General features: G+C 41.3%; 1 protein-coding gene across 10 annotated transcripts in view; it reads right to left on the minus strand.

The window, feature by feature from the left end:
* The window catches only part of Piezo2 (piezo-type mechanosensitive ion channel component 2), a 377,504-nt gene that overhangs the window by 217,306 nt on the left and 132,406 nt on the right, over positions 1–27,792 (minus strand). For all 10 annotated transcript variants that reach the window (XR_386006.4, XR_001782388.2, XM_006526169.4 and 7 more), the window contains exon 3: positions 18,053–18,178. Coding sequence is in view for 8 of the 10 variants with exons in the window: in XM_006526169.4 (XP_006526232.1) it covers positions 18,053–18,178 (126 nt within the window). In the remaining 2 variants the exon portion in view is untranslated. The remainder of the gene's footprint in view (positions 1–18,052; positions 18,179–27,792) is intronic.

Raw genomic sequence — 27,792 nt, forward strand, 5'->3', positions numbered from 1 at the left:
AGTGGAAAGAAGAAATCAACTTAAATAAATGGTGCTGGCTCAACTTGAGGTTAGCATGTAGAAGAATGTGAATGAATCCATCCTTATCTCCTTGTATAAAGCTCAAGTATAAGTGGATGAAAGACCTCCACATAAAACCAGATACACTGAAACTTATAGAAGAGAAAGTGAGGAAAAGCCTCGAAGATATGGGCACAGGGGAAAGATTCCTGAACAGAACAGCAATGGCTTGTGCTGTAAGATCATGAATCGACAAATGGAACCTCATAAAATTGCAAAGCTTCTGTAAGGCAAAAGACACTGTCAATAAGACCAAAAGGCAATCAACAGATTGGGAAAAGATCTTTACCAATCTTAAATCCGATAGGGGGCTAATATCCAACATATATAAAGAACTCAGGAAGTTGAACTCCAGAAAACCAAACAACCCTATTAAAAAATGGGGTGCAGAGTTAAACAAAGAATTCTTAACTGAGGAATACTGAATGGCTGAGAAGCACCTAGAAAAATGTTCATCATCCTTAATCATCACAGAAATGCAAATCAAAACAACCCACCTCACACCAATAAGAATGGCTAACAACAAAAACTCAGGTGACAGCAGATGCTGGCGAGGATGTGGAGAAAGAGGAACACGCCTCCATTGCTGGTGGGAATCCAAGCTAGTACAACCACTCTGGAAATCAGTTTGGCGGTTCCTCAGAAAATCTGACATAGTTCTACCAGAAAATCCATCAGTACCACTCCTGGGCATATACACAGAAGATGCTCCAACATGTAATAAGGACTCATGCTCCACTATGTTCATAGCAGCCTTATTTATAATAGCCTTTCCCAGATTAGGCTCAGAAAAATGACAGTCTTCTCTCTTAGCCTTAAAGTGAATGCTGATAGTACATGCAGAAACTGTCTACCATATTTCTCTTCCCAATACTGTCACAATATTTACTACCTGAAGACTATCCCTGTACAGAGATGGTACGTATGGAGACTAGTTAAGCCTGCCTCTTGCTCAGCTGTATGTAACAACCCCGCTTCCTTCTTTTTCTACATATGATGACCCTGGCTTCTTGTTTAACAATAGCCTGCTTTCCCCTCCCCCATTTAATACACAATAAAGATGCTGAGATTCCAGATGCTGAGGCTTCTCCAACAGAATCCAACAGCTTTTCTGTGTGTCCATGGTTTGTTTTTATTTCTCCATTCCCTCAATGTCACAGTCAGTCCAATCCCTGGAGCTGTATGTAGACATGGTAGAGCACATCCCCTAAAATAATAGGAGTTATGGTATGTACTATGGTACTTTTTCACGGTGACTTAATTTATCTCAAAATAGAGATCATAAATGACTTTATAATAGAAACTGCACCAAGTCTAGAAGTGAATGGCATAGTACTACCCTGACAGAAGTTAGATATTAGTTTTATAGTTTGGTACTAAGCTACACTTATGTACCATGGCTCATTCTAAAGTGAAGGTGACTGTGCTCATCTTGAGATGCTAGCTGTCTCATGGTGCTGTTACTGGCATTTGGTCTCCTTTAAGACCCACACTTGCTACTTGACTGTGAGTTTTACAAGCTTAATCAGAGTATTTTCCAAGAAGAATCTCAACTTTCATGTTTAAAAAAAGGTTGGATGGGAGCAGAAAGAAAGCTGACAGAATGTTACAAGAGAAAATGGCCCAGTCCCATGGAAAGGCAGACACATCAGATTTAACCATGGAAATTGTTAGAGCCAGAGGTTTGGAAAGATGTATTACAAATCCTGAAAAGTAACAACTGCCAAACTCAGAATATTATACCCAATAAAACTATCTATTAAAATTGAAGAAAAAATGAAAACTTTCTATTACAAAAAGCAGACTAAAGGAATATATTATCAGGAAGTCTGCTGTCCAGAGGATCCTAGAAGACATGCTGTAGACTGAAGAAATGATTAGACAATCCAAAGAGGCAACAGAGGGAAAACGCCAAATAACAGAGCAGTTAATCAAAACTAGTCTAAGAAAACACCACAAAATAAACAGTTATAGGAATCAATACATATATTTCTAATAAATGACTCTAAATATGAATGATTTCACTTCACCAATAAAAGAACACAGATTCTCACTGGATTAAAAAAATAAATAAAATAAAAAGCAGGAGCCATCTTTTCTGCTGCTTCCAAAAAACACACCTCACTGTCAAAGATAGAAAACACCACAGGATGGATGGGGAAAGGCACTCTAAACAAATAGAATACAATAGAAAACAAGCAGGCATAGTTATTCTAATATCAAACAAAATACATTTCAAACGAAAACTAGTTGGAAGAAATGAAGTTCACTTCACACTCAAGATGATATAATGGCACCAAACATAGGCACTCACAGCTTCATAAACTAGATGTAAATCCAACACAGCAATGGTGAAAGAGTTCAATGTCCCACTGTCATCAGTAGACAGGTCATGAGGACAAAAGGTAATGACAGAGAAACATCAGAGTTAAGGGAAACCAAACGTCAATGGACCTAAAAGACTTCTACAGAACACAGCACCAAAACACTACAAAATGTCCACTCTTCTTGGCAACTTGTAGAATGGTCTCCAAAATAAAATACATATTATGCCATATAGCAAGCCACTGCAAATCTAGAAATATTTAAATAATTTCGGTATTCTACCCAACTACAATAGAATAAAATTGGATATCACCCGGGAAAGAACCTAGAGAAAGCACACAAACTCATATAGATTAAATACTGTACTGTTCGACAATGAATAATGAAAAATTAGGAAAAAAATAAAACAGTTCCTAGAATTTATAGTGAAAATGATCATACAACATAACAAATTAGACTATGGGACACAATGAAAGCATTTATAAGAGGAACACACATTGTCATAATTCCTTAAATCAAAGGCTTTGAGAGATATCAGATAGTTTAGTGATACACTTTACTGCTTTGGACAAACAAGAATGAACCAGATTCCAATGCAATAGGAAGAAATACTGAAGACCAGAGAGACATGACCTTTGTTCTTTGAAAAGAAGATCGGAATTAACAAACTCTTAGCTGAATTAACCAAAAGAAAGAGAGAAGCCCAAGCTTAACAAAAAGAGAGCAATAAAAAGGGAGACATTGAGACAGATACCAATACAATCCATTTAAATAAAACTCGGTTCTACTAAATAAATTTTTTAAAAAATCTAAAAGAAATGAATCAGCTTCCAAATGTATACTACTAACCAAAATTAAGCCATGATGAATTCATTTTAGCAGACCTTGAGCTGGCAAATTTAAGTTAGCTGGACACAAGCTAGAGTCATTTTGGCAAAGGGAACTTCATTTGAGAAAATGTACACATCCCAGATGGGACTGTGGTGCTCCATTTTCTTGACTGATGTTTGATGTGGGAAGGCCCAGCTCACTATGGAGGTAGCACATATGTGCTGTTGGTCATGAATGCAATAAGAAAACAAGCTAGGCAAGGCAGGGAAACCATCCAGTAAGCACAATCTCTCCATTAGCTTTTACCTCCAGCTTCTGATTGAAGTTTCTGCCCTGACTTCACTGGACGAGAGAATGTGACCAGGGAGTTGTAAGGTGTAATAAACCATTTCCTCCCAATTGCTTTTGGCTATGGTGTTTTATCACAGCAATAGAAAAGTAACTAAGGCAGGTTTGTACTCACAAATGAGATTGAAGCAATAATAAAAACTCTCCAAACTAAAAACAAAAGCTCAGGACCAGATGGTCACTGCAGAATTTCACCAGACCTTCCAAGAAGTCTCACCAGTGATAATACTCAAATTATTCCATAAAAAAAAAAAAAAGAATGGGAAAGTGGCCTTTCAAACTCTTTTCATGAAGCCAGTATTACACTGATAACGGAGTCAGATAATGTGTCCAATGAGTCACTCTGAAGAATATAGACCAAAAAAGAAAACAGATCACAATTGATACATCCAAAAGATCATTTGTCATGATCAAGTCGAGGGAGCTGGATTTGGAAAATGAGTGTAGATATGATCAAAATACATTGTATACATATAAACAAACAAACAAACAAACAAAAACTTCGAAAGACATGTGAGTGGGCTTCCACCTTGATCAGAATGCTTGTGGCTTGGGTCATGGATGCTTTGTTTTTATTTCCATCTGTTGCTAGGAAGAAGATCATCCCATGAAGATCAGCAGGCTTCAGTCATCAAATCTTACCCCATAGAACTGTTTTTTAACAATAGCCTTGGGCTCTTGAGAATGATTTTCCTTGCACTCCTGGTGATGCAGGCCTGGAATGTTAGCACTCGGCTCCAGCTGTGATCCAGCTTCTAAAAACAAGCTCCTAAGTGGATGCTCACAGTCAGCTATTGGTTGGAACACAGGGCCCCCAATGGAGGAGCTAGAGAAAGTACTCAAGGAGCTAAAGGGGTCTGCAACCCTATAGGTGGAACAACAATATGAACTAACCAGTAACCCCACCCCCACCCCCACCCCCCGGAGCTTGTGTCTCTAGCTGCATTTGTAGCAGAAGATGGCCTAGGCGGCCATCATTGGGAAGAGAGGCCCCTTGGTCTTACAAACTTTATATGCCTCAGTACGGGGAATGCCAAGGACAAGAAGTGGGAGTGGGTGGGTAGGGGAGTGGGGGGGGGGTCTGGGGGACTTTTGAGATAGCATTTGAAATGGAAATGAAGAAAATACCTAATTTAAAAAATTGGTCAACTTAAAAAAAAAAACAAGCTCCTAAAAGTGCCCAATTAGAAGTCAGGATTACAAATACTATCTCACTTTTGCTTGTTTTGTTTTTTGTATGTGTGATTTATTTATGTATTTGTTTGTTTACATATTTACTTACCTACCTACTTACTTACTTACTATATTTACATCCCAATCACTGCCCCATCTCCTGGTACCCCCTCAACAAAGAACAATAGAAAGTAAAGAAGTTTGTGACAACAGTCATCAGTAGTTCCCTATGTGCGTGTGTGCAAACAATTAGATGATAAACTAATTCTGTGAAGAATCGTTTATATATTTAATGCATGTAGCAACTTTATGGTAATAATTTTAACACGAATAATCTTACATATTTTCATATTCTGCAATAGGAATCGCCAAGAAATGATAAAATGTCTCTGAAAAAAATGAATGCAAAGTGTCAATTGTACAAGGAAGTCTTCCTGAGCCCTAAAATGTAAGAACAAGAGAACTGTCAGGCTAAACGGCCGAACTCCTGCTTGCTGGGAAGACTGGTCTCAACTGAAAACGCACAGCTCTAAGCTCTGCCACATACACTGCTCTGAAGGACACAATCAGACATTTTCTGGAACGTCATAGCTACACCTAGCCCTATCTTTGTGGCTTCCATTATGCCCTTGAAATGTCCCTCAGTCCTACGGTAAATTGGAAAACACACAGCTATGGTTTTGTGCCCTCTGTCTATAATTTGAGTTTGAGTTTACTCCTATACCACACAGACGCGCCTTAGTGCTTTTATTGTAAATAATTTACACCAGAAATGCTGAATCATGAAACTGAGGTCAGGGAAATTGTTATTTAAGCAAACAAAATCAATCCCGAATCACTTTAGGCTTCATGCCCTGTGACTTCCCTGACAAGAACTGGTGGGCTTGATGTGGGAGTTGGTGAATATTGGGGTGACTGCTGCCAATCAGGAGCACGCCCTCCTCCCCGAACTATGAACCTCCTTGATGAAGCTCACTTTCCCTCGGGATAGTCTTGCCCACCTTGTTCTGCGCAGACCAAAATGGTAACGCAAATTTCTTTTATGCAAAGAAAATAAATAGCAAGAAACTCAATTTGATAAACAATTTTAAAGAAAACTAAAATTTGTTAGGCACCTGTTTCCCCCTGAGTTGAGAAGAGGAGAAATGGGATCTCTGGGAACAGCAGAGGACAGCACTGGGAGCAGAGGGCTTAGGGGCAGGGTTTGGTCCATGACAGCTGCTCTCTCATCCATAGCTCAGAGTTAAGCCTGGGTCGTGAGAATTATCATCAAACACTGGTCATAGGTTGCAGGCCTGGCAAACCCAAGTCTTTGGGAAGCTGGAGGAGGAGGACTGTCCTAAGTAGCTTGGTGAAACTGTCTTAAAAATAAAAGTAAAAGGTGGCTTGTGAATATAAGTCTCCCTCATGTGCACAAGGTCACAGGTTCAATACCAGCCCTATACAGTTTTTCAAGGGAGTCACTGAAACTCATCTTTTCACAAGTTCACTTCCCATTACCAAAAAGTGAATAAAGCCTGAGAGTTAAAGAGTTTGCACCCACAATTCAATCGTGTTCTAGTGAGAGGACATAGGAAGGCAGTGCTCAGGCAGGACAAGTGTGATGGCTGGCTTGTCTGGGGACCCCACAGGCATTTGTGCTCATCTGCCAGAGGGAGACTGTTAAATGTCCTGAAAAAAAGGGTATGACAATAGGACATGAAAGATGGGCATAGGAACAAAATGCAGGTGGGGATGAAAGGGGAATCTGAAGCATGCTGGACTGCGTAGTGGGAGCCTGGATAAGAGCCACAAATGGAGAGAGACATAGAAACACAGCTTCTCACACGCATGCAGCTGTGTGAGGCAGGCCCCTCGTGGCCACCTCATATCCCATCATCTGTCTGTCTATATGTCCTTTGTAAAAACATCTAATGACAACTCAAGTCTCCTGCTTCTCAACAGCTGTCTGTAAACAAACAAACCAGTTGAGGGTGCTGTGAGACACAACCATAAACTGAGACACAAATGCAACACATCTGGAATACAGCAAGCAAGCGTCCCTGGGTGGTATCATGCGGATTTCGAGCAAAGCTTGGAACTAAAAAGATGATTTACAAACACATGCATGCATTCATGGTGGTAACACATACACACACACACACACACACACACACACACAGAGAGAGAGAGAGAGAGACAGAGACAGAGACAGAGACAGACAGACAGAGACAGAGACAGAGAGACAGACAGAGACAGAGACAGAGAGACAGAGAGAGACACAGGGAGAGAGACAGAGAGAGGCAAACTAGGTATGAGGAAACATGAGACACAGTAATAGTAAAGGAAACAGAACCTACTGGAGCTGCAATCTGGGTTGGAATTCTTCAGTGTCACCTTATTTTGGGATAAGTGATGACATTCAAGGAAAGAGATCTTGTGTCTAGACAAAACTCAAATCTAAGTTAGTACATCTTTGCTATTGGGGACTTAGAGATAGGTTCTATGAGGGTATAAATGTGGTGTTTTCATCTGTATGACTTAATACCCAGCAGTTGTTTTAGTGGGTTCAGCAGGTTCTGACACTGTCACTGTGTCACTGTAGCTGAAATAGCAGCAGAAAGGGAAGGATAATCCACCCACAGTCTCAGTGGCTTTGGTCCATGCGTGCTTAGCTCCTGCGCCTCTGGGTCACCGTGAGAGAGACACTATGCCAGAGGGCATAGCAGAGCAAAGCTGCTTACTGCCGAGTAGCTGGAAAGCAGAGAGCTGGAAGAAAGCAGGGGGGCGGACAAGACTTCTCTTTCCAGAGTAAGTCCTGAATATCTGCTTCCACCAAGGAGGCTCTAGTTCTCCCATCCCACCCCCTACCCCCAGTGGTACCACTGTGTTAGGAATCCATCAAGAGCCTGATCCACAGGCTCCAATCACTTCCCTAAGGCCCATTCCACGGGAGGGAGTGGATTAAGTGGGGTACCTTCATATCCAAACCACAAGAGTTAGCAGAAGAAAGAAGCTGTATCCCCTCTGTAGTGACATCAGTCAGGCCTCAACCATCCCACTTGGCAAGACATCCTCAGCCACAAAGGACATTGGCCAGGTGGAACAGGGCACAGACAGTGGGGAACTTTAGAATGAGCGGATAGTCATAGTTGTCTCAAATACTCCTATGTCCGCTGGGTAATGGAAATATGATTTTAGAAGCAGTCTCAGGAACTAGGAGCTCAGGGACTCCAGGGGATCAAGAGATTTCTCACAAGAGGTACCAGGGTGTTCTTGTTGGGTGATTGCGTTACCTATTCAAGCATAGTCTTTTTTCAATTATTTTCCCAGATTCAACCCCAAATCAAGTACAGACGGCAAGACCCTAGCTTATAAGCATGTTATACAAGTTTACCTGCCTATTGACCTAGCATAACCACCATATTTTCCATTCTAATCTTATTCTCCAAAATATAAGTAACCAAAACCCAACTTCTCCCTAAAAAAACTTCCCAGGAATATTAGAATATGTACTCTGGAGTCCAGAGACCTGAATTAGAATTCTGGCTCTCCTTCCAATGGAGTGGACCAACATAACACATTCTCTGTCTCTGGGTTCTACGTTCTCCATCAGTGAGAGGGCAGTGACTCTCTATCACAGCGTCATCTAATTTAATCCTTTATTTAATCTCTCTAAGACACACATAAAGGATTAAATTAGGTGATATAAGTGATAGAGAGATAGTAGACTTGACACTTCCTTTTCCTCTCTCTCTAGTATTTTATAGTATGGAAAAGCAAGAAGTATTGAATGGAAGGTTTATTATGCACTCCTAGTAGCTGAAGGCAGGGGCCAGAGTGATAAGCTCTGAGCAGATGACAGCCTGAGAGGGGTCTAAGGAACAATGACATCCATACTACACTCAATGCAGGGGCCTAATAGCAGGGGCGTGACGGTTTCCAGGTCACCAAGGAACAATAGAAAGTTCTGAAAAAAGGACAGAGAGTTACTAAAGATACATACTCTTTGTGTGTGGGTGTGTGTGTACATAACAAACACCAGTAGTTTTTTTTTTTTTTTTTTTTTTTACTATCATCATTGTTATTATTTTAAAAACTAAAGGAATTCTAAAGTTTGAAGTGTTTAAGTTGGGCCATTTTTCTTTATTTTTTCATTAAAAGTTTTGCATACTTTATGTTTTGATCATAATTTTTTCCATCTCCCAGTTCCTCTCAGATCCTCTCCATCTCCCCTACCCACATAGTTTTCTATCTTCTCTCCCTCTCAAAACAAAAATAAAGCCAGAAAAACAACAAAAAATGAAAGTCAAGATGAATTTGAGAATTGCTCTTTCCATGTCTTTGAAGAATTGAGTTGGGATTTTGATGGGTAGTGCATTGAATCTATAGATTGCATTTGAGAGGATGGGCCTTTTTGCTATGTTAATTCTGCTAATCCACAAGCATGGGAGATCTCTCCATTTTCGGAGATCTTCAATTTCCTTCTTGAGAGACTTGAAGTTATTGTCATACGCGTCTTTCACTTTTTTGGTTAGGGTGACCCCAAGATATCTTATAATATTTGTGGCTATTGTGAAGGGAGTTATTTCCCTAATTTCTTTCTCAGCCTGTAAAATAAACTAAAAAGAAAAGAAAATTCTGAAGACCAAAAAAACAAACAAACAAACAAAAACAATACAAAAACTATGTACATGCACACACACATACATGTACATGAACATGCAGTCACACACATGCACATACATACACACACACATAAACACACACATGCACACTCACACATGCACAGACATGTACACAAACATGCACAGTCATACAATGCACACAGAGAGAGAGAGAGAGAGAGAGAGAGAGAGTTCTATTTGTGTTAGCAACTACTCACAGCCATGAAGCCTGCCTTGGAATGTGGTTGCTATACTAAGAGACATGCCATTAGAGAAAACTGGCTTTCCCTTTCCAAGCAGCTATCAGTTGCAAACAGCTTCTCAGTTAGAGATGAGCCTGTGAGTCCACGTCCCCTTCTCAGTGCTGGCATTTGGTCTGGTTTGAACCTGTGCAGATCTTGCCCAAGTTGTCACTGTCTCAGTGAGTTACTGTATGTGTCAGTCCTGTTATGTTTGAACACACTGTTCACTACATCTCCTGCCTAGGTCCCTGAGCCTGAGGCCAGGGCTTTGATGATGACATTGTGTTTAGCTTCTGTCACTGTCCTTATATTGTCCAGTTGTGGATCTCTATTCACTGAGATGCACTGTAAGAAGCCTCAGTACTAAGGGCTGGGTGGGGCGCTAAGATATGGATACAGAAGTATGTCATTAGGAGTATCTTATTGCTATATTTTTTTAGCAGAATTACAGTGGTTATTTTCCCATTGGTTCTTGACCTAGCTAATCTCAGACTCTTGGTCACTCTAGCTGTGTCATGTATGGGTTCTATCTCATGGAGTGGGACACAGGTTACTAAAGATACACATTCTCAGAGAGGGGGAGAGAGAGAGAGAGAGAGAGAGAGAGAGACAGAGAGACAGAGAGAGAGACAGAGAGAAAGACAGAGAGACAGAGAGACAGAGAGACAGAGAGAGAGACAGAGAGAGAGAGACAGAGAGAGAGACAGAGAGAGAGAGGATGTATGTGAGTTCACATGTGTGTATTAAAAACTCCTGTAAACTTATCATCATTTTGATTTTTTATTATTTCTTTGATCTCTTCCCCAACCCTTCCAAGACCCATCTTCCTTCCCTTCTAACCACCAATTTTCCCCCTTTGACTTTTTTCTCATCAAGGCTAACTTGTACTACTGTAATACTCTTTGATATGTGATTTCCATCTGCAGCATGGCTGACTTATCAGGGGCTACACTCTTAGAGAGAATGGCCCTTCATTTCCTAGCAGCCACCAAATGCCACTAGCTACTTGGCTAGGGATGGAACTTCATGCCCAGCTCCCCTTTCCATTCTTGGAGTTGGTCTGTTTGGGGCTTGCACAGGTTTTGAGCATATACTGTTTCCCTGTAGCTATCTACCACCTCTGGCTGTTACACCACACTTTCAAAAAAATGATATATTTTTCCCATTAAGGTTGAACATTCTGTGATCTCTTATTCTCTGCACCTTGGCTGGTTGTGGGTCTGTGGTGATCACCATCTGCTAGTGGTTAGCAGATGCCCTCCAAGACATGAGTTCCTGACATCACCTTTCAGAGTCATCACCTGTTACCTTCATCTCAGTCACACAGCACAGAGGAGGTACAACCTCAAGTACAGCAGAATTAGTTCAAAACAATTCTGAGACAAGAACTGTCGCGGAGAAGTGTGTAGTGACATGCGGGAGTCGTCATTTTCTAATGTTATTAATGTGACTGTGAACATTTGGTCTTGAGTTTGTTCTAGCATCTTGGCATCATTTATGATCTTGAGCAATAAGAATCTACTTCTGTAGTTGTCACACACTCCAGTGAAGTCTGCTTGACAGGCTGAGAAGCCTAGAAGCACTCATGAGGCAAAGAGTTTCACAGAAACTCACCTCCTGGAGCTTTGGCGTTCTCATTAACCCATATACTCATACCCTATCCCCGAGTTAGTCTGGTGTATGGATCCATGTGCTCTCTTTTAGTATTATTTTATTATAAGTGCTTTTTAAGATTAAATTCTGATATAGTTAAGTCTCCCACCAGTGTTCCAATGTGCCAGAAGCCTAAGAGCTTGGAATCCGGAAGAAATGCAGTAAGGAAGTTACCTATTCAGTAACTAATTAAGCATTACAAAAGATGGAGCCAGCAGCTCGGGGATAGTCTTGCAGAGTGTTTACCATGTAAGAGCCAGGGAATCCCACTGAGATAGAAATCTTCAGTACAGGCTACTTTGCATATTAGAAGCAAGTTGGTGAATTCTTCTGACAAGTGGAGATTCTCCAGATACTTAAAAGTTACACTCACATAAGAATTTAGCAAGGCCTAGGAAATAGGGGGGGGGGTTGTGGTAGTACATTATTCATGAGAAGGTCTTCTAAGAGCAGAACCCCCTGGTGCTAGCCTTCACAAGGTTCAAAGGTATAGCACTAGAGTGTGAAATCCTTACCTGTCATTAAGCTGACCCTAGACAGGACTGCTTTATCTTTACTGTAAACATTTACCTGGTTCCTGTAAGTCGATTTGTAGTCATTCCTTTGTTTTTTATCAGGTAACTTCAATGTACCTTGCCTGCTGTGATTTCCTACCCCTTTTATTTTCTGTACTGTATAAGACTGGTGTTCACTTTGTGACAATACTTACAGATTCTACATCATCTCGAGTGTTGGTCTGTCTGTCACTCGCCGACTCCTTGCCCATCTGCACCCAGAGACTGGTTCCACGCAGACAAGGGGCCCAGAGGGTCTGCGGCATGTAGAGGTATCACAATGGTTTATAAGCATGAACTTATAGTCACCCCTACAGGGCAGGGATATTTCTGAAGACCTGATTAACTCAGCCTTCCCAACAACTGACAGGAGAGCAGGTGCACTTTGTTTTTTCATGGATAAACTGAGGCACAGAGAGGAGTAGCCCACAGCCATCTACAATCACATTCAACAGTCTAAAACTCATTTGAAAACTTCTCATAATAAGATGAGAAATTCTCTTTGAAATGCTGCTGGATTGGTTAAACACTATTCTATGAGTATTTCTCCAACATAAATCAAGACACAGACAAACACAGCATGAGCTTGGGGCTTCACCCTGAGGACCGTTTCTTCTCCACAGGGTGAACCCCTCAGCTCACTTTTTTGTCTGGGTGTGGCTTTTGGCAATAGAAGCCGTATGCACTGAAGGAACCATCAGTTCTGGCACATCTGTTACCACATAGGTGCTGAGAAGGTACATACATGCCCACATGTACCTAGACAAATGCAGATAAGAGGGAGTTAGACCACTGCGCTGACACTTGCATGGATGGCGAGAGGTAGAGCCATGCTATTGTTGCAGGTTGGTAGATTTTAAAGGTTGTTTTACTGGGGGTCAGGGTGGGGGCACCTGAGTCAAGGAGGAGGGCAGGCAAGAAGGACAAGATGGAAGCACAAGGTCCTCCAAGACGCCAGTTATGCAAGTGTTCTGGCATCCCTAATGAGAGCCAACAACAGAAAACGATGTCAACGCATAGCTTACAGGAAGCACGGCGTTACTTCTCCTGGGTTTTACCTCCCATTTCACTCACATCAACTCTTCCATCCACACATTCACACAAATAAAACAATTAAAATAAAAAGGAATTTCCTTTTGGCAACCATAGTCATTTTCATCAGGAGAGATCCATCAGATAACCACAACTCCTAGGATATGGATGCAGCTAACAGGATTAACGATTAGACAGCCCAAGTGGAGTTTGTAGCTACATCATTGACTAACAAATCAGTAAAGATTGGCACTAGGGAGCCAGATACAGACAAAGGGCTCCTTTGTCCTCCATCTTACAACCAGCAACACTGACCCACTGCAAACCACCAGTCTTACTGTCACAAACAGGTGTTTCATCAGTTGGGTCTTGGTGCTGAACATGTTCTGGGAATGGAAGAACATTTGAGCAAAACACTAAGGTCTTTCTCAGATGTTTGCCCATGGGCCAAATAGCATGTCCTTGTCAAACATGGAAAATAGACTTTAATGATCTGAGATGTCTAGCCATTAGGGGACAGCAGGGCCCAGCTAAGACTACTGCCATCAAAGGACCTGAAGGAAGCAGTTGCTCAATTGTAAAGACAAATAGAGGAACAAGAGAAGACTGTAGAGTGAACCCCAGTCACTTAAGTCCTTTGTGACTAGAAATAACCAAAGTCCAACTGGAGGCTTACAACAAGCCGCTATCCTAAATACCTGGTAAATCAGGATTTCCAAAAAGAGGGGGGTAGAGTAGAAACCTTAACAGATCAGTACTCAAGGTTCCAGTTTGGGAACCTAGTTGGTGAAAACTTGCCTAGCACGTATGAGGCCCTGGGTTCAAACCTCAGTTGAGGGTTGAGGAGTAGGTGATAGGCTGGGGGTGTGGCTAAGGCCAGTGATATATGTGTGAGGGAGGAGGTGCTAGGTCTGGGTGTGCAGCAGAGTTTTGTTACACGTGCAGGATGTGTACATTCCAGGGCACAGTGTGCAGCTCAGATGTACAGTGGCTTCCCACAGCTCTCTTCTCACAGAGCCTATTTCTTCATCAGTACAGTCCCTGCCTCGGTGATCCCTGCACACTTGGCTCTGTATTTATACAAGGAAAAGACACCTCTGGGGAAGGAAGTAGAATAAACAGTCCTATGTGGCAAAGCTTGGCCAGCTAACCGGACCTGCCATTCTGTGTATGCAATGATTTGAAAGGGCCGGTGGCTGGGTGGAGCCTGACATGAAAGCTCTTACTCACTGCCTCAGTTGCTACAGATGCCTGCAAAGTCCACAGCTGTCTAGATGTATGACCATGCTAGTCCTAAAGACCTGGTGTGGTAATAACACAGGGTCGTATGAAATGTCCTCAATGAAATAGAGCAAATCCTGTCTGGAGTGAGAAAAAAAAAGTACCAAAATATTTCGATCTCCAGGGGCTTGGACTAGTAGATGCCCTGTGGGCAAGCTTCCATGGGTAGTTAAAATGATCAGAAATTCTCTTGCATAGTTTTGAAATTAGAAAGTTTCTTTCAATCAAGAGCATGCCTTTGCTTTTGTACAGCAGAGGAATCCAGACTGGCCTGGCTTGGAAATTGCTCTGACATGGCTACATATCTACCACAGAGTCAGACACAGCACTCCTGTGTAAACGACAGTGACATAATCGAAACCAGATTCACATTTATTTAAGTAGCGTGGTTCTGACAGAACGAAAATATTTTAGTTACTGGTACAGCACGTTTAAGGGAGATTTACAGCTGTCTCCCCTGATCTACTGATTTCTCCCTTACCTATAGAAACATTGTTTTGGGGGAGGGAAGGACACACACATGGACACACACAGGGACATACACAGGGACACACACACACACACACACACACACACACAGAGAGAGAGAGAGAGAGAGAGAGAGAGAGAGAGAGAGAGAGAGAGAGAGAATATTATGTTTCAGTTTAGCACAATGGCACCTTTAAGAAATCTGCCAACCAGTAAAAAACTAAACGGTCGTGGCTTGAAAAAAAAGAAAAAAAGGAGAAAAAAAAAACACCTCTTCTCTGTTTCCAGTTAATATTCATAGGACTCCAGGGGGAGGAGGGCTTTCAAGGGCTCAATATTTATAAATGCTACTGTTGTCCCCCAAAAACATGTCTTGGATTCCTAAGTAGGGGGCTTTTACCATAATAGGGTGAAGGTATGAGTCTGCAACAGAGAAACAAGTCATTAAGAAAACAGACTTAAAACACAGGAGTGAGCACTTGGCGGTCTTGGATTTGAACACCATTTGTTGGAGACATTTTCTTTTCCTTTAGCAACATCTTGAAGACAGGGGATGTGTTCACCGCGGGTCACATTGATGACTAAGAGGGAATTTGACTTTTCATTTAAAATTTTGGTGTTTGGAACTGGAGAGATGGCTCAGTGGTTAAGAGTGCAGGCTGCTCTTCTGGAGGGCCTGGGTTCGAGTCCCAGCACCCACATGGGAGCTCACAACTGTCTGTGACTCCAGTTCCAGGAAATCCAACACCCTCACACAGAAATACATGTAGGTAATACACCAATGCACGAAAATTAATTAGTTAATTAAAAAGGGTCAGGCATGGTGGCCCACATCTTTAATCCTAGCACTAGGGAGACAGAGGTATTTTGCTTTTTGTGAGTTCAAGGCCAGCCTAGTTCAAGGAGCAAATTCCAGGACAGCTAGCGCCGTCTTGAAGAAAACAAAATGATGATGATGATGATGATGATGGTGATGGTGATGGTGATGATGATGATGATGATTTTTGATGTTTAAATCAAAGGTTAAATTAATCCCTGGTTTTGCTATGTGAAATTAACAGGCTTTGTGTTTGCAGCCCTGACAAGTAAAATTGTCACTCCGTCCACGAGACAGAATGGAATGCCGACTTTAAATAATGAGCCAGTATCTCTATTACCTGGCCTCCCTGCACTTTTGGGAGTTTCTATAATTTGACCATTAAACATCCTCTAGGCTTTCACCTCATCTGTGCTGACCCTGGGCTCTAAACGAGCTGCAAAGCTCTGAAGCTTGTGCGTCTCTTTTATCCCTAGTCAAGAATGCATTAATATTAATGTTACACAGGAAACCGGACCAACACAAACCTACAGCACCTGATGAGCCAGCACTGGCCCAGGAAGCAGCAAGATTTTTCAGAAGAAATTTATGACGTCTATAAATTCACCTTCAAGGTGCCTATGGCTGGAAGGAAATCACTCCGGTTTAAAAAAGAAAAAAGAAAAAAAAAAAAAACTCAGTCTTTCACCTAAGCCCTTTCCTATTGGCTACTTCATCAAAAACTCTGGAACTTCCAAATGGAACCTTGACTTTGATCCAAATAAGCTTCAAGTCGGAATTAGTTTTGCTGAAGTTAAAGTTTGATATTCTGACTTCCATTTGTTGATTCATGCAAAGGGGAGTCCCATCTGGGAGCGTGAAGGAAAGGGAAGGGAGGGTCTCTTTAGACTTTGATGTGCAGGTTATACTGCAATGTGACTTACATGCTAATATAAAATGCTTCTGATGAGGACATGGGAATAGTCTGGTGTTGAGAAGCCAAATATTTAGGAAGGGCTATGAGGGGCAGCTCTAACTCACAGGAAAGAGAAAGGGAAAGAGGCCAGGCCTGACAGCAGCAAGGAAGTCTCTTCTAATCCCTGGAAAACAGAGGCATGAATAGATGCCATTAGAGCCCCGCCTTGAAGCATCATTACCTAAGAAAGAAGAGCCAAAAAAAAAGAAAAAAAAAAAAGAACCAGTGTGTGTATGTGTGTGTGTGTGTGCATGTGTGTGTGTATGTGTACTTAAGTTGTCTACCCACACTTCATGAAAGAACATAGACAGAGTAAACACATTTATAAATATAAAGAGAAAGCTGCATCATCATTTCATGTTGCATTTTGTATCTTGGTAGAATTGTGGGAAAGCTTCAATGTGGGCAAATATAGAAATACAGAGTTCAGACAGACAGTGAGTTTCATTGCCTAAGCTGGTGTGCCTGATGGATCCTCTATATCTCTCAGCAACATGGCAGTATTTGCAAAAGGACATTGGGGATACCTCTCCATGGGTATGGGATATGTTTAGGGATGAAGCCTGTTTTAAACAAGCATTCTGAATAACTGCATCAATTTTTGAATATGCGAAAAAAACCCTCTCCATTGTATATTTAAGTTGGGTAGATTTTTTTTGATGTATACATTACATACTAGTTTATAGAAAAACTATATCTTAAAAATATAGATTTAAAATAAAGCTATGATTTGGGCAGGGATTGCTATTAAAGGAATTTTGAACCTAATAAATCCTTGGTTCTGTACACGTCTAAATGTTGTACATGGAAGGCTAATGAATAATTTATGACTGTAAAATCCATCACAGACTCCTACACTGTATTTAAGTTAATGCCCTTTGGTGCATGAGGAATTCTGATCTTTTTATTTTATAAGGAAGGCAGTGTTTACTCCCCACCCCTTATACTTGCGCTCATGAAAGTTCAGGAAATTTCAAAGCCACAAATGGGCTCCTCAAAGAAAAACTGACAAGTCAAAACTGTTATTATAGTCTATTTCCAATATCTCAGAGTCTTTTAGTTTTAACTGAAAACACATGGATTCGATTCCACCTACTTAAAATGCTTATTTTTTCAAGAGACAAATGCAAATCCTACTGAAACCGAAGTATAATTTACTTGGGGGAAGATAATGGATAAGCAAAGAGTAAATATATTGACTTTCTCAGATCGTAAGTTCACGCTTGGAGTAACACGTTTGCTTCCTCATAGATACCAACTGAAAAACTCCCCGTTTGAAAATAAATGGTCTGCGTTATGTTGTTTCCCACAGACATAACAAACACTGCACTGTGCCTGCCACAATCCATGGACTATTGCTAATCTTCGGTGCTCTCACAGATTGGAGGTACTTGTCTTACAGCCGAGACCCATGGTTATGTTTTACAGTCAGATAGGATCCCAATAGCTAACATAAGTTGGGGATCCATTGTTTGCCTCATGCCCTCCTTTTCCATGGCAAATCGTACATATAGACATACCCACATATGTTATGCTATGCTAGGTTGTTGAATGACCAAAATGACAACGAATTCCATAGCACAATCCTGTGACAGATTTGTATATGTGGGACAATAGGAGGCTTCATTACACGCATTCAGGAGGGGAAGCTCGAGGCTGGTACTCACAGTTGTAAGCAGGTGTGATGCGGTGTTGAGCTTCCAGACTGGCCAGTGTGATGTGGAAAATGATGTGAAGCAGCAGAAATGAGAGGCTGGTGATGCACAGGGACTGTAGCAACCGCCCTGTGTGTCCTAGGGAGGAAAGAGCAGAATGTGGTGAGGGAGTGTTCACATTGCCACCCAAAAGGAAGCCCCAAGACTGGCTCAGAAGCCAGGCAGTGTAATTCTTCTTTTAATTATAAACTTACAGACTAAAGACATCTTATTTCCTTTAAAATGTTATATAATTGACTTTACCCATTAAAATTCACTACAAAGGAAATCCTGCTTTCCTGTTTATTATAGGGCATATTATGATGGATTACAAACAAACACTGACTCAGAAAACTGGATAGAAAAACATTACCAGCATAGAACGGACCCATAACCCTCTCATTAAAAAAAAAACCTTAAGGGAGAAAAAATAAGAAGAAAGTAGCCTAAAATGTTTTACAAAGTTATATGTTCTATTTCAAAATTAAATAAGGGTAAAGAAGAAAACTATAAATCAATTTCACATGTAGACATGGACATAAATTATACGGAATGTTAACCATTGAAATAAAGTAAAATATAGCTTGTTCTATTTTTCAAATTTTACTATACATGAACAAATGTGTTTAAAATGAGAAATCCATATGAAATTCAGATACTAATGGACTCATAACAGTTTTTGATACTATAAAAGAAGCATTTTATAATATTCAAAAGAACAAAAGCATTAATGATTTCAAAGAAATAGCTAAGAAAACTAAGAATGTAAGAAACGATCTTTAAATGTTGAATAAGTCTTGACTGTGTAAACATCTGTTTATGGTGTGCTTTTAGACATCGACCCATGGATGACAGAGAATGAGCAAGGAATCCAAATGCCATCACCACAGAGGCTGGCGGTGTCATGAAGAAAGAAAAGGCAAAGTCCTAATGAAGGGGATGACATGCCAATAGTATGCTCAAAGGGATTGATTTCCAGGTAATGAGTGTCTGTACAGAAGTTCAAGCCACGCCTAGAGACCAACTAGGACATCAACTATGAAAATTCAGTAAGGGATTCAGATGCAAGATCACCTTCCAAAAAGTGGTACACCACACTACATCAGCAACTTCAAGGTACAAAATCAGAAACAAGTTAGTTAGCATTCAAAGATGTTTTGTAATGATTCTGTAAACATGACAACTCAGCCCAGACAGAGTACACAGTCATTTGATCAAACACTAATCTGGGTCCTGATGAGAATTTACAAAGTCACAAAGGCCAAAGTAAACCAAGGTTAACTCATGGGACTACTGTTTATCACTTGGACATCCCTATCGCAGAGAGTCAGGCTGAGCACTAGAAGGCATGTCCAGAAATTCTCTCTGTGGAGGGGAGCTTCAGTCTGAAGGCCCATGAACTTGGGCTGCCCATCACTTCTCTTTAATGACCTACACTAAAGACTGAGGACATTGTCAGCCAGTTCATACACATAATTCTGTAAGCCAATATCTTGAAATAATTCAAATGAAGGAAAACATGTGAGTCCCATGTTTATAGATTTCCTATGACATTACAACTTTTTGATTGAATCTTGGTTAACAAAAAATATTTAAAAATTGACATAGAAGAATGCATAAGGCTTTTATGGGAGTATAAAAATTCCATGAATGAATAAAGAGATAAGTTATATTCACAAAATAGTATATGACAAAGATACAAATTTGTCTTGAATTTGGTCTATAAATTCAATGAAATTTCAAATAAATTACCAGAAAAAAGAACCTAAAATTTCCTAAAAACCACATTTCAAAATACATAAGAAAGGGTGTTTGAGGTTTTTCAATAAACATTTTGAATGTATATTTCAGAGTAAAATCATATCATCTGCAACTTGAATAAAGTTCCTCTCTGATAGTTGACAAAGCTTGCTGCCAGGAAAGAATAGAGAGTACTTTCTCCCTCTGGAAAAATTGAGAAAGGTAGTGAGTGCCCAGTTTCCTCAATTCTGTGGGGTTCTAGCCCAGACAATTCACTTCTGTCTCACCTCATCAAGAAACACTGAAGGAACAGGCCGGTGGAAACCAGCCAAAACCAGGTAAGGATGAAGAAAAGAGGAGGGAGGGCCCTTCAGCTCAACTTTGGTTCCCCATCGCCAGCCATGGGTCTATAATTGCTACTAAAGAGACATACCAGGACTCCTGCAATGCCTCTCACCCAAGTATGCCTACAACCAGCTGATGGCTTCCCTAAGTTGCCCATTCTCCTTTCTGTACACAGTTTTCTGTACTTCCTTAGGCATGGCCTGCACCAGCTCCTTGCGGAAATCATGCAGACCTCAGTAGCAGGTCCACATCTCAGCAACTACTTTCTACTGGTTAGGGATCAGGCATGAAGTTTTGAGTATGCAAGGACTCTGCACTATGAAAATACGTGATAGGCTCTCAGTTGCAAATGTGGCTGAGGGGCAGAGACCACTTAAAAATCTAAAGAAGGGGTAAGTAGAGAAAGGAAGGCCTCCCGCAGCCAAGGTTTACAAGACTTGGACTGTAGAACCAGTTCACTCTCCATAGTGTTTCTTGTTGGGTTTTGGTGTGAGCTTTCTGCTTTCCTTTAAACATGTCCATAAAGCCTGGGGAGGTGACTAAGCCTGGAGTGTTAAAATAATAAGCTTCAAAGAATATAAATAATCAAGGAACAGAAACAAACAGCCAAACTCCAGTGGGAGACACCAAGGACAAGAAGATTCAATTCACAGACCACATGAAGCTCAAGAAGAAGGAAGACCAAAGCATGGATACTTTGGTCCTTCTTAGAAGGGAGAACAAAATACCCATGGGTGGAGATATAGAGACAAAGTGAGGAGCAGAGACTGAAGGAAAGATCATCCAAAGACTGCCCCACATGGGGATCCATTCCATATACAGTCACCAAACCCAGACACTATTGTGGATGCCAACAATAGTGCTTGCTGACAGGAGCTCTTGTCTCCTGAGAGGCTCTGCTAGTGCCTGACAAATATAGAAGTAGATGCTCACAGCCATCCACTGGACTGATCACAGGGTCCCCAATGGAGGAGCTAGAGAGAGGACCCAAGGAGCTGAAGAGGTTTGCAGCCCCATAAGAGGAACAACAATATGAACTAACCAGTGCCCCCAGAGCTCCCAGAGACTAAACCACCAACCAAAGAGTAGCCTCATGGCGACAGCCACATATGTAGCAGAGGATAGCCTTGTAGGTCATCAAAGGGAGAAGAGGCCCTTGGTCCTGTGAAGGCTTAATGCCCCAGTGTAGAGGAATGCCAGAACCAGGAAGTGTGAGTGGATGGGTTGGTGAGCAGGGGGAGGGGGGAGGAGATAGGGAGTTTTCTGAGGGGAAACCAGGAAAGGGGATAACATTTGAAATGTAAATAAAGAAAATATCTAATAAAAAAGAAAAGAAAATCCTTATCAAAGAATGTAAAAATACAAGTCGAAGGTCAATGAGACACAGGAAAACATAGAAAGAAAACTAAGCGAAATCAGCCAGCTTTCTGTACTGAGGGCATGCTTCTGGGCGGAGATGTGAGCTCTCATCTGCTGCTCTAGCCCCATGCCTGCCGGCCATGCTCCCCACCAGGATGGTCATGACCTCGAACCTTCTGGAACCATGAATCCCAAATTAAAAACTTTCTTTTATAAGTTCCCTTGGTCATGGTATTTTGTATCCCAAATTGTCAAAATTTTTCAACTGGTAGGAACAAGCAAAACAAACTTATTTTAAGTACTACCATTTCATTTTCAGGCTCAATTTAATCAGAGGGAGAAACTAAATTCAAGGTCCCAGGCCCTAGGAGCGCCAGTGACATCCTTCTAGCTGTAGAGCTTCTTTCTCCACATCCTCGCCAGCATCTGCTGTCACCTGAATTTTTGATCTTAGCCATTCTGACTGGTGTGAGGTGGAATCTCAGGGTTGTTTTGATTTGCATTTCCCTGATGATTAAGGATGTTGAACATGTGGAGAAAGGGGAACACTCCTCCATTGTTGGTGGGATTGCAAGCTTGTACAACCACTCTGGAAATCAGTCTGGCGGTTCCTCAGAAAATTGGACATAGTACTACCGGAGGATCCCGCAATACCTCTCCTGGGCATATATCCAGAAGATGTCCCAACCGGTAAGAAGAACACATGCTCCACTATGTTCATAGCAGCCTTGTTTATAATAGCCAGAAGCTGGAAAGAACCCAGATGCCCCTCAACAGAGGAATGGATACAGAAAATGTGGTACATTTACACAATGGAATACTACTCAGCTATTAAAAAAATGAATTTATGAAATTCCTAGGCAAATGGATGGAACTGGAGGGTATCATCCTGAGTGAAGTAACCCAATCACAAAGGAACTCGCACAATATGTACTCACTGATAAGTGGATATTAGCCCAGAAACTTAGGATACCGAAGATATAAGATACAACTTGCCAAACGCATGAAATTCAAGAAGAACGAAGACCAAAGTGTGGACACTTTACCCTTTCTTAGAAATGGGAACAAAACACCCATGGAAGGAGTTACAGAGACAAAATTTGGAGCTGTGACGAAAGGATGGACCATCTAGTGATTGCCATATGCAGGGATCCATCCCATAATTAGCTTCCAAATGCTGACACCATTGCATACACTAGCAAGATTTTGCTGAAAGGACCCAGATATAGCTCTCTCTTGTGAGACTATGCCGGGGCCTAGCAAACACAGAAGTGGATGAGATCACAGTCAGCTATTGGATGGGTCACACGGCCCCCAATGGAGGAGCTAGAGAAATTACCCACAGAGCTAAAGGGAACTGCAACCCTATAGGTGGAACAACAATATGAACTAACCAGTACCCCAGAGCTCTTGTCTCTAGCTGCATATGTATCAAAAGATGGTCTAGTCAGCCATCACTGCAAAGAGAGGCCCATTGGACTTGCAAACTTTATATGCCCCAGTACAGGAGAACACCAGGGCCAAAAAGGGGGAGTGGGTGGGTAGGGGATTGGGGGTGTGGGTATGGGGGACCTTTGGGATAGCATTGAAAATGTAAACGAGGAAAATACCTAAAAAAAAAAAAAAGGATGTTGAACATTTTTTCAGGTGCTTCTCTGCCATTCGGTATTCCTCAGGTGAGAATTCTTTGTTCAGCTCTGAGCCCCATTTTTTAATGGGGTTATTTGATTTTCTGGAGTCCACCTTCTTGAGTTCTTTATATATATTGGATATTAGTCCCCTATCCGATTTGGGATAGGTAAAGATCCTTTCCCAATCTCTTGGTGGCCTTTTTGTCTTATTGACGGTGTCTTTTGCTTTGCAGAAGCTTTGCAATTTTATGAGGTCCCATTTATCAATTCTTGATCTTACAGCACAAGCCATTGCTGTTCTATTCAGGAATTTTTCCCTGTACCCATATCTTTGAGGCTTTTCCCTACTTTCTCCTCTATAAGTTTCAGTGTCTCTGGTTTTATGTGGAGTTCCTTAATCCACTTAGATTTGACCTTAGTACAAGGAGATAGGAATGGATCAATTCACATCCTTCTACACGATAACAACCAGTTGTGCCAGCACCATTTGTTGAAAATGCTGTCTTTTTTCCACTGGATGGTTTTAGCTCCCTTGTCAAAGATCAAGTGACCATAGGTGTGTGGATTCATCTCTGGGTCTTCAATTCTGGAAGACTTTCTCATTGGAAACTCAGATGCCAGGGGCCACTGGATCGATACACTCAAAGCACAGGTGGAAAACTATGGGCCAAGAACACTACATCCCAGAAAAAGGTGACACTAAAGCAGTAAGGAAAGACAGAGAGTTCTCCAGATTACCAAAAATGAATGAAATGCTAAAATTGTCTCTTCCCAAGGAATGAAAAGACACTGGCCAACATTTCTTAAAAACATGAGGATCCATAAAACTCACAGGCGAAGATAGGTACACAGCCAAACTGAGAATACTTGTAATGCTCTTGTGATGGTGCGTAAATCAAATTTAACTCCAATTAATACAGTAAGTTAAAAAATAGAAGAATTTAAAAGTAAGTATAGGTGCAACAGTTAACTAAAGTACATCAGTTCATAAAGACATAAACTGTGACAATAATATGGGAGGGACTATGAAGTCAAAGTGTAGCTTTCCTAGGTGATGTGAAAAAAAGTTGTGATTACTATATAGTCAATTATTTTAAGTGTAAGATACTTTACGTAACTTTCATGGTAGTCATAAAGCAAAAGCTGAGGCCTGAAGAGACCGCTCTCTGATTGAGTACTTCCTGCTCTTTCAGAGGAACCAGGTTCTTCTCTTTCAGTGGATCCAGGCCCATTTCCCAGCACCCACATGGTGATACACAACCATCTGTAACTACAGTTCGAGGTGATCCGATAGCCTCTTCTGACTTGCTCAGACACAGGCCATGCATGTGGACATATGCAAGCAACACATGAATATACCTAATAAAAGTAAATGAAGAATGCAAATTGGATAGATCCAAAAGAAATAGAAACAAACCAACAACAACAACAACAAGTCAAAGCCAATAGCAGATACAATCAAGCATCAAAGTTCACTTAAAATCCTGAGCTGTCACAGACTGAGTATCTCTTAGATCCGATAGTCAACAAACAATGTATTGAAGACAGTCACTGATCAGACAGAACCCAGCAGAGCCCAGCAGGTCATTGTAATTCTTGCGCCCACTTCCCTCCTGCATTCTTCTCCTGCGGGACTGTGTGACCTTGTCTGAGAAGCATCATACTCCACTGAAGCACTCTTGGGCACAGGGGTGGGGGCAGTTCTCAGCTTAAAGAGGGAATTGCTATTTAAAACTGATACGTTAAAGTCCAAGGCATCATAAGTAAAGACAACCACATACAGGAGGAATCAATCCTATTGTGATTCTAAAACGCATCAGCTCTATCTTTAAAGCTTTATCTTTATCTTTTCCAACTCTTGGACCAATATGGTGCGGGAATGTGATTAGCGCAGGAATGTGATTAGCCATGAGAGTAAAATTTCAGCTAAAGGAAACTGAATTTGATTATCCCTGGGATAATCACAATCTCAGAATCTATAGAAGCAGAAGTCAGGGGGCAAACAGCTGTTGGCACTGTTGGCACTGTTCTCAGTTCCACTGTCATTTGGATCTTTTTTTTTTTTTTTTTTTTTTTTTTTTTTTAGTTGTATAGAAGTAAGAACTGACACAACAAATAGCTCTTCTTATATGCATTATTAATTGAGGTAAATTTCTCACCACAGATTCGGCGATATTCAGCACACTCACCATGTTGTGCAAACAGCCTGCCCATTGACTTCAACTTCCACATGCGTCAAACTGATTCCCCACTTCCCCTCCCCTACCCTGGGACTCTGTAGATGCACCCAGTGGACACCACCATCCACGTGTGGCCTCATGTAATGAGCTTCTACTTAGCAGGATCTTTAAAGGTTTTTCTATATGGACGCACAATCGATTCTTCATTCTTTATGGATAAATGAGAATGCACCTGTCCATTGCTCTGCCTTTGTGCACTTGGGTCTTTAGCTACAATGACCAGTGCTCTCTAATGAATATTCACACACAGCGATTTGGGTATCTGCTTGATTTTATTTTATGTAGATCCCTAGAAGAGGAATTGTTACATCATATTACAATTATATGTAAAGGATTCGGGGGGGGGGGGAATAGCAAAGTTTTCCTAGCAAGTGCGCACTCCACATTCTTACCAGCCATTATGAGATTCCAGGTTTGCTATGTCTGTCAACACTCCACTTCTTCTCTACAGGTTACTTTTTCATGGCTATCCTTTGGGGTATCAAATGGTGTCACACTGTAGTTTTCATTTGTATTTCCCTAATGGCTAGGGAGGCGCAGCACCTGGGCTTCTTGGCTACTTGTCTATTTTCTATGATGAATGCAATTTTGTTTTATTGGTCTGTACTTTGGTGTGAGATGTACTGCTGTGGTACCGGCCAAAGCAGTTGGCCAACCAATCAGAAACTGGAACTCCTCAAAGAGTAGCCCAAGGTGAATCTTTTATCTTTATAAGTTGGTCATTGCAGGTATTTGTGATAGAGGCTAAGAAAGATGACTAACACAAGGACAATATCTCAGCCCCTAATGCTCTGTGCTCTGAATGCCCGAAGCCCATCCTCCTCCCACACAAGCATTAACAGGAGCCCAACATTTTATCCCACGTCAGCATCAAGACCCAGCCTCCAATTTCATCTACTTATACTCTGACTTTGATATGAGTGAAGCTCAACGTGCCCTTCATAGTGAAGTAACATTAAACCCCCGGGTACACATCTTTGAAAATAGTTCTCTTCTCCCAAAATGCAACAATGAGATAACATAATATAAATACTCCCATAATACAAATAAAACTCCTTGGTTGAGCTGGACTGTCTGGCCAATATGTCTTTGCCTTTCCCAGCATCCGCCTTGTAGGATCACGCTACCACCACTGAAGTTTTCTATGGATGCTGATATTCCAAACTCAGGTCCTCACACAGGAGCAGCTGGCATGTAATGATCGAAGCATCCCCGGTCAGACTTGCAGTTTAATAACAGATTTATTTTCTTACAGCTTTGGGAACTAGAGCCTGAGATGAAGGTGTTCTCAGAGCATCTTCATCAAAGGCTCTCCCAGGCTGTGCCTGATCACTTTGACATGGTGAACATCCTGAGCTGGCTCAACCCCGATGACTGCACATGACCCTACATTTTCTCCTTTTATAAGGGCATCAGTGGGGCTGGATGAAGGAACCACTCAAATCACCTAGTTGTAATTTATGTTAAACTTAATGTCAGTCCCTCCCCTAAGAAATCCACGTACAGCAGAAATAAGGCTTCACAATATAAATTGGGGAGAATATAATTCAGCTCCAAGTATTGGAAATCCTCATCTTATTTCTGATGTTAGAGGGAAAGTGTACAGCCCCTTCCCATTCACCATAATGTTATCTGTGGGCTCCCATACACTCCTTTAATCCTAATAAGAAAACGCATTTATATTCCTAGTTCTCAGAGTATGTTTTTAACAATTCTACCACCATGTCAGTTGAAGTGATAGGTTATACAAGGACAAGCAACATGCATGACTTCAAGAACATTTCCAAAAGTAACCATGCCCTCACAGAGACAAACTCAGTAACCCATGGCTAGACACCACACTTCATCTGCACACACTGCCTCCCCAACCATCTGGATGCCAAAGAAGAAGAATATCAAAGCTAACAAAGGAACTAAGTAGCTAACAGGGAGAGTAGAATATTTCTAAATAAATCATATCTTGATTTTTAAACAGAGTTTTTGCTTATTGATATTAAATTTCCTAAAATGGAGATCTTTAATAAAAACCACCCAAAATGATTGTCATGTCATAGAGTCCATATAGGAAGTAGTATTATTTTTTAATATAGACTAGAGTTTATTTGAGGGATGGGGAGGGGAGTTAAGAGGATAGTAAAGGCAGAGAAAAGCAGAGAGAGAAGAGAGGGGAGGGGAGGGGAGAGGAGAGGAGAGGAGAGGAGAGGAGAGGAGAGGAGAGGAGAGGAGAGGAGAGAAGAGAAGAGAAGAGAAGAGAAGAGAAGAGAAGAGAAGAGAAGAGAAGAGAAGAGAAGAGAAGAGAAGAGAAGAGAAGTAGAGGAGTAGAGATCAGCCATGGCCATGAGCACGTGGAGAGAGGTGCAAGGAAAGGGAATGGGGAAGGGGAGAGCAAGAGCAGGAA

The sequence above is a fragment of the Mus musculus genome, chromosome 18, assembly GCF_000001635.26.
Source record: "Mus musculus strain C57BL/6J chromosome 18, GRCm38.p6 C57BL/6J".
In the NCBI taxonomy this organism is placed as follows: domain Eukaryota; kingdom Metazoa; phylum Chordata; class Mammalia; order Rodentia; family Muridae; genus Mus; species Mus musculus.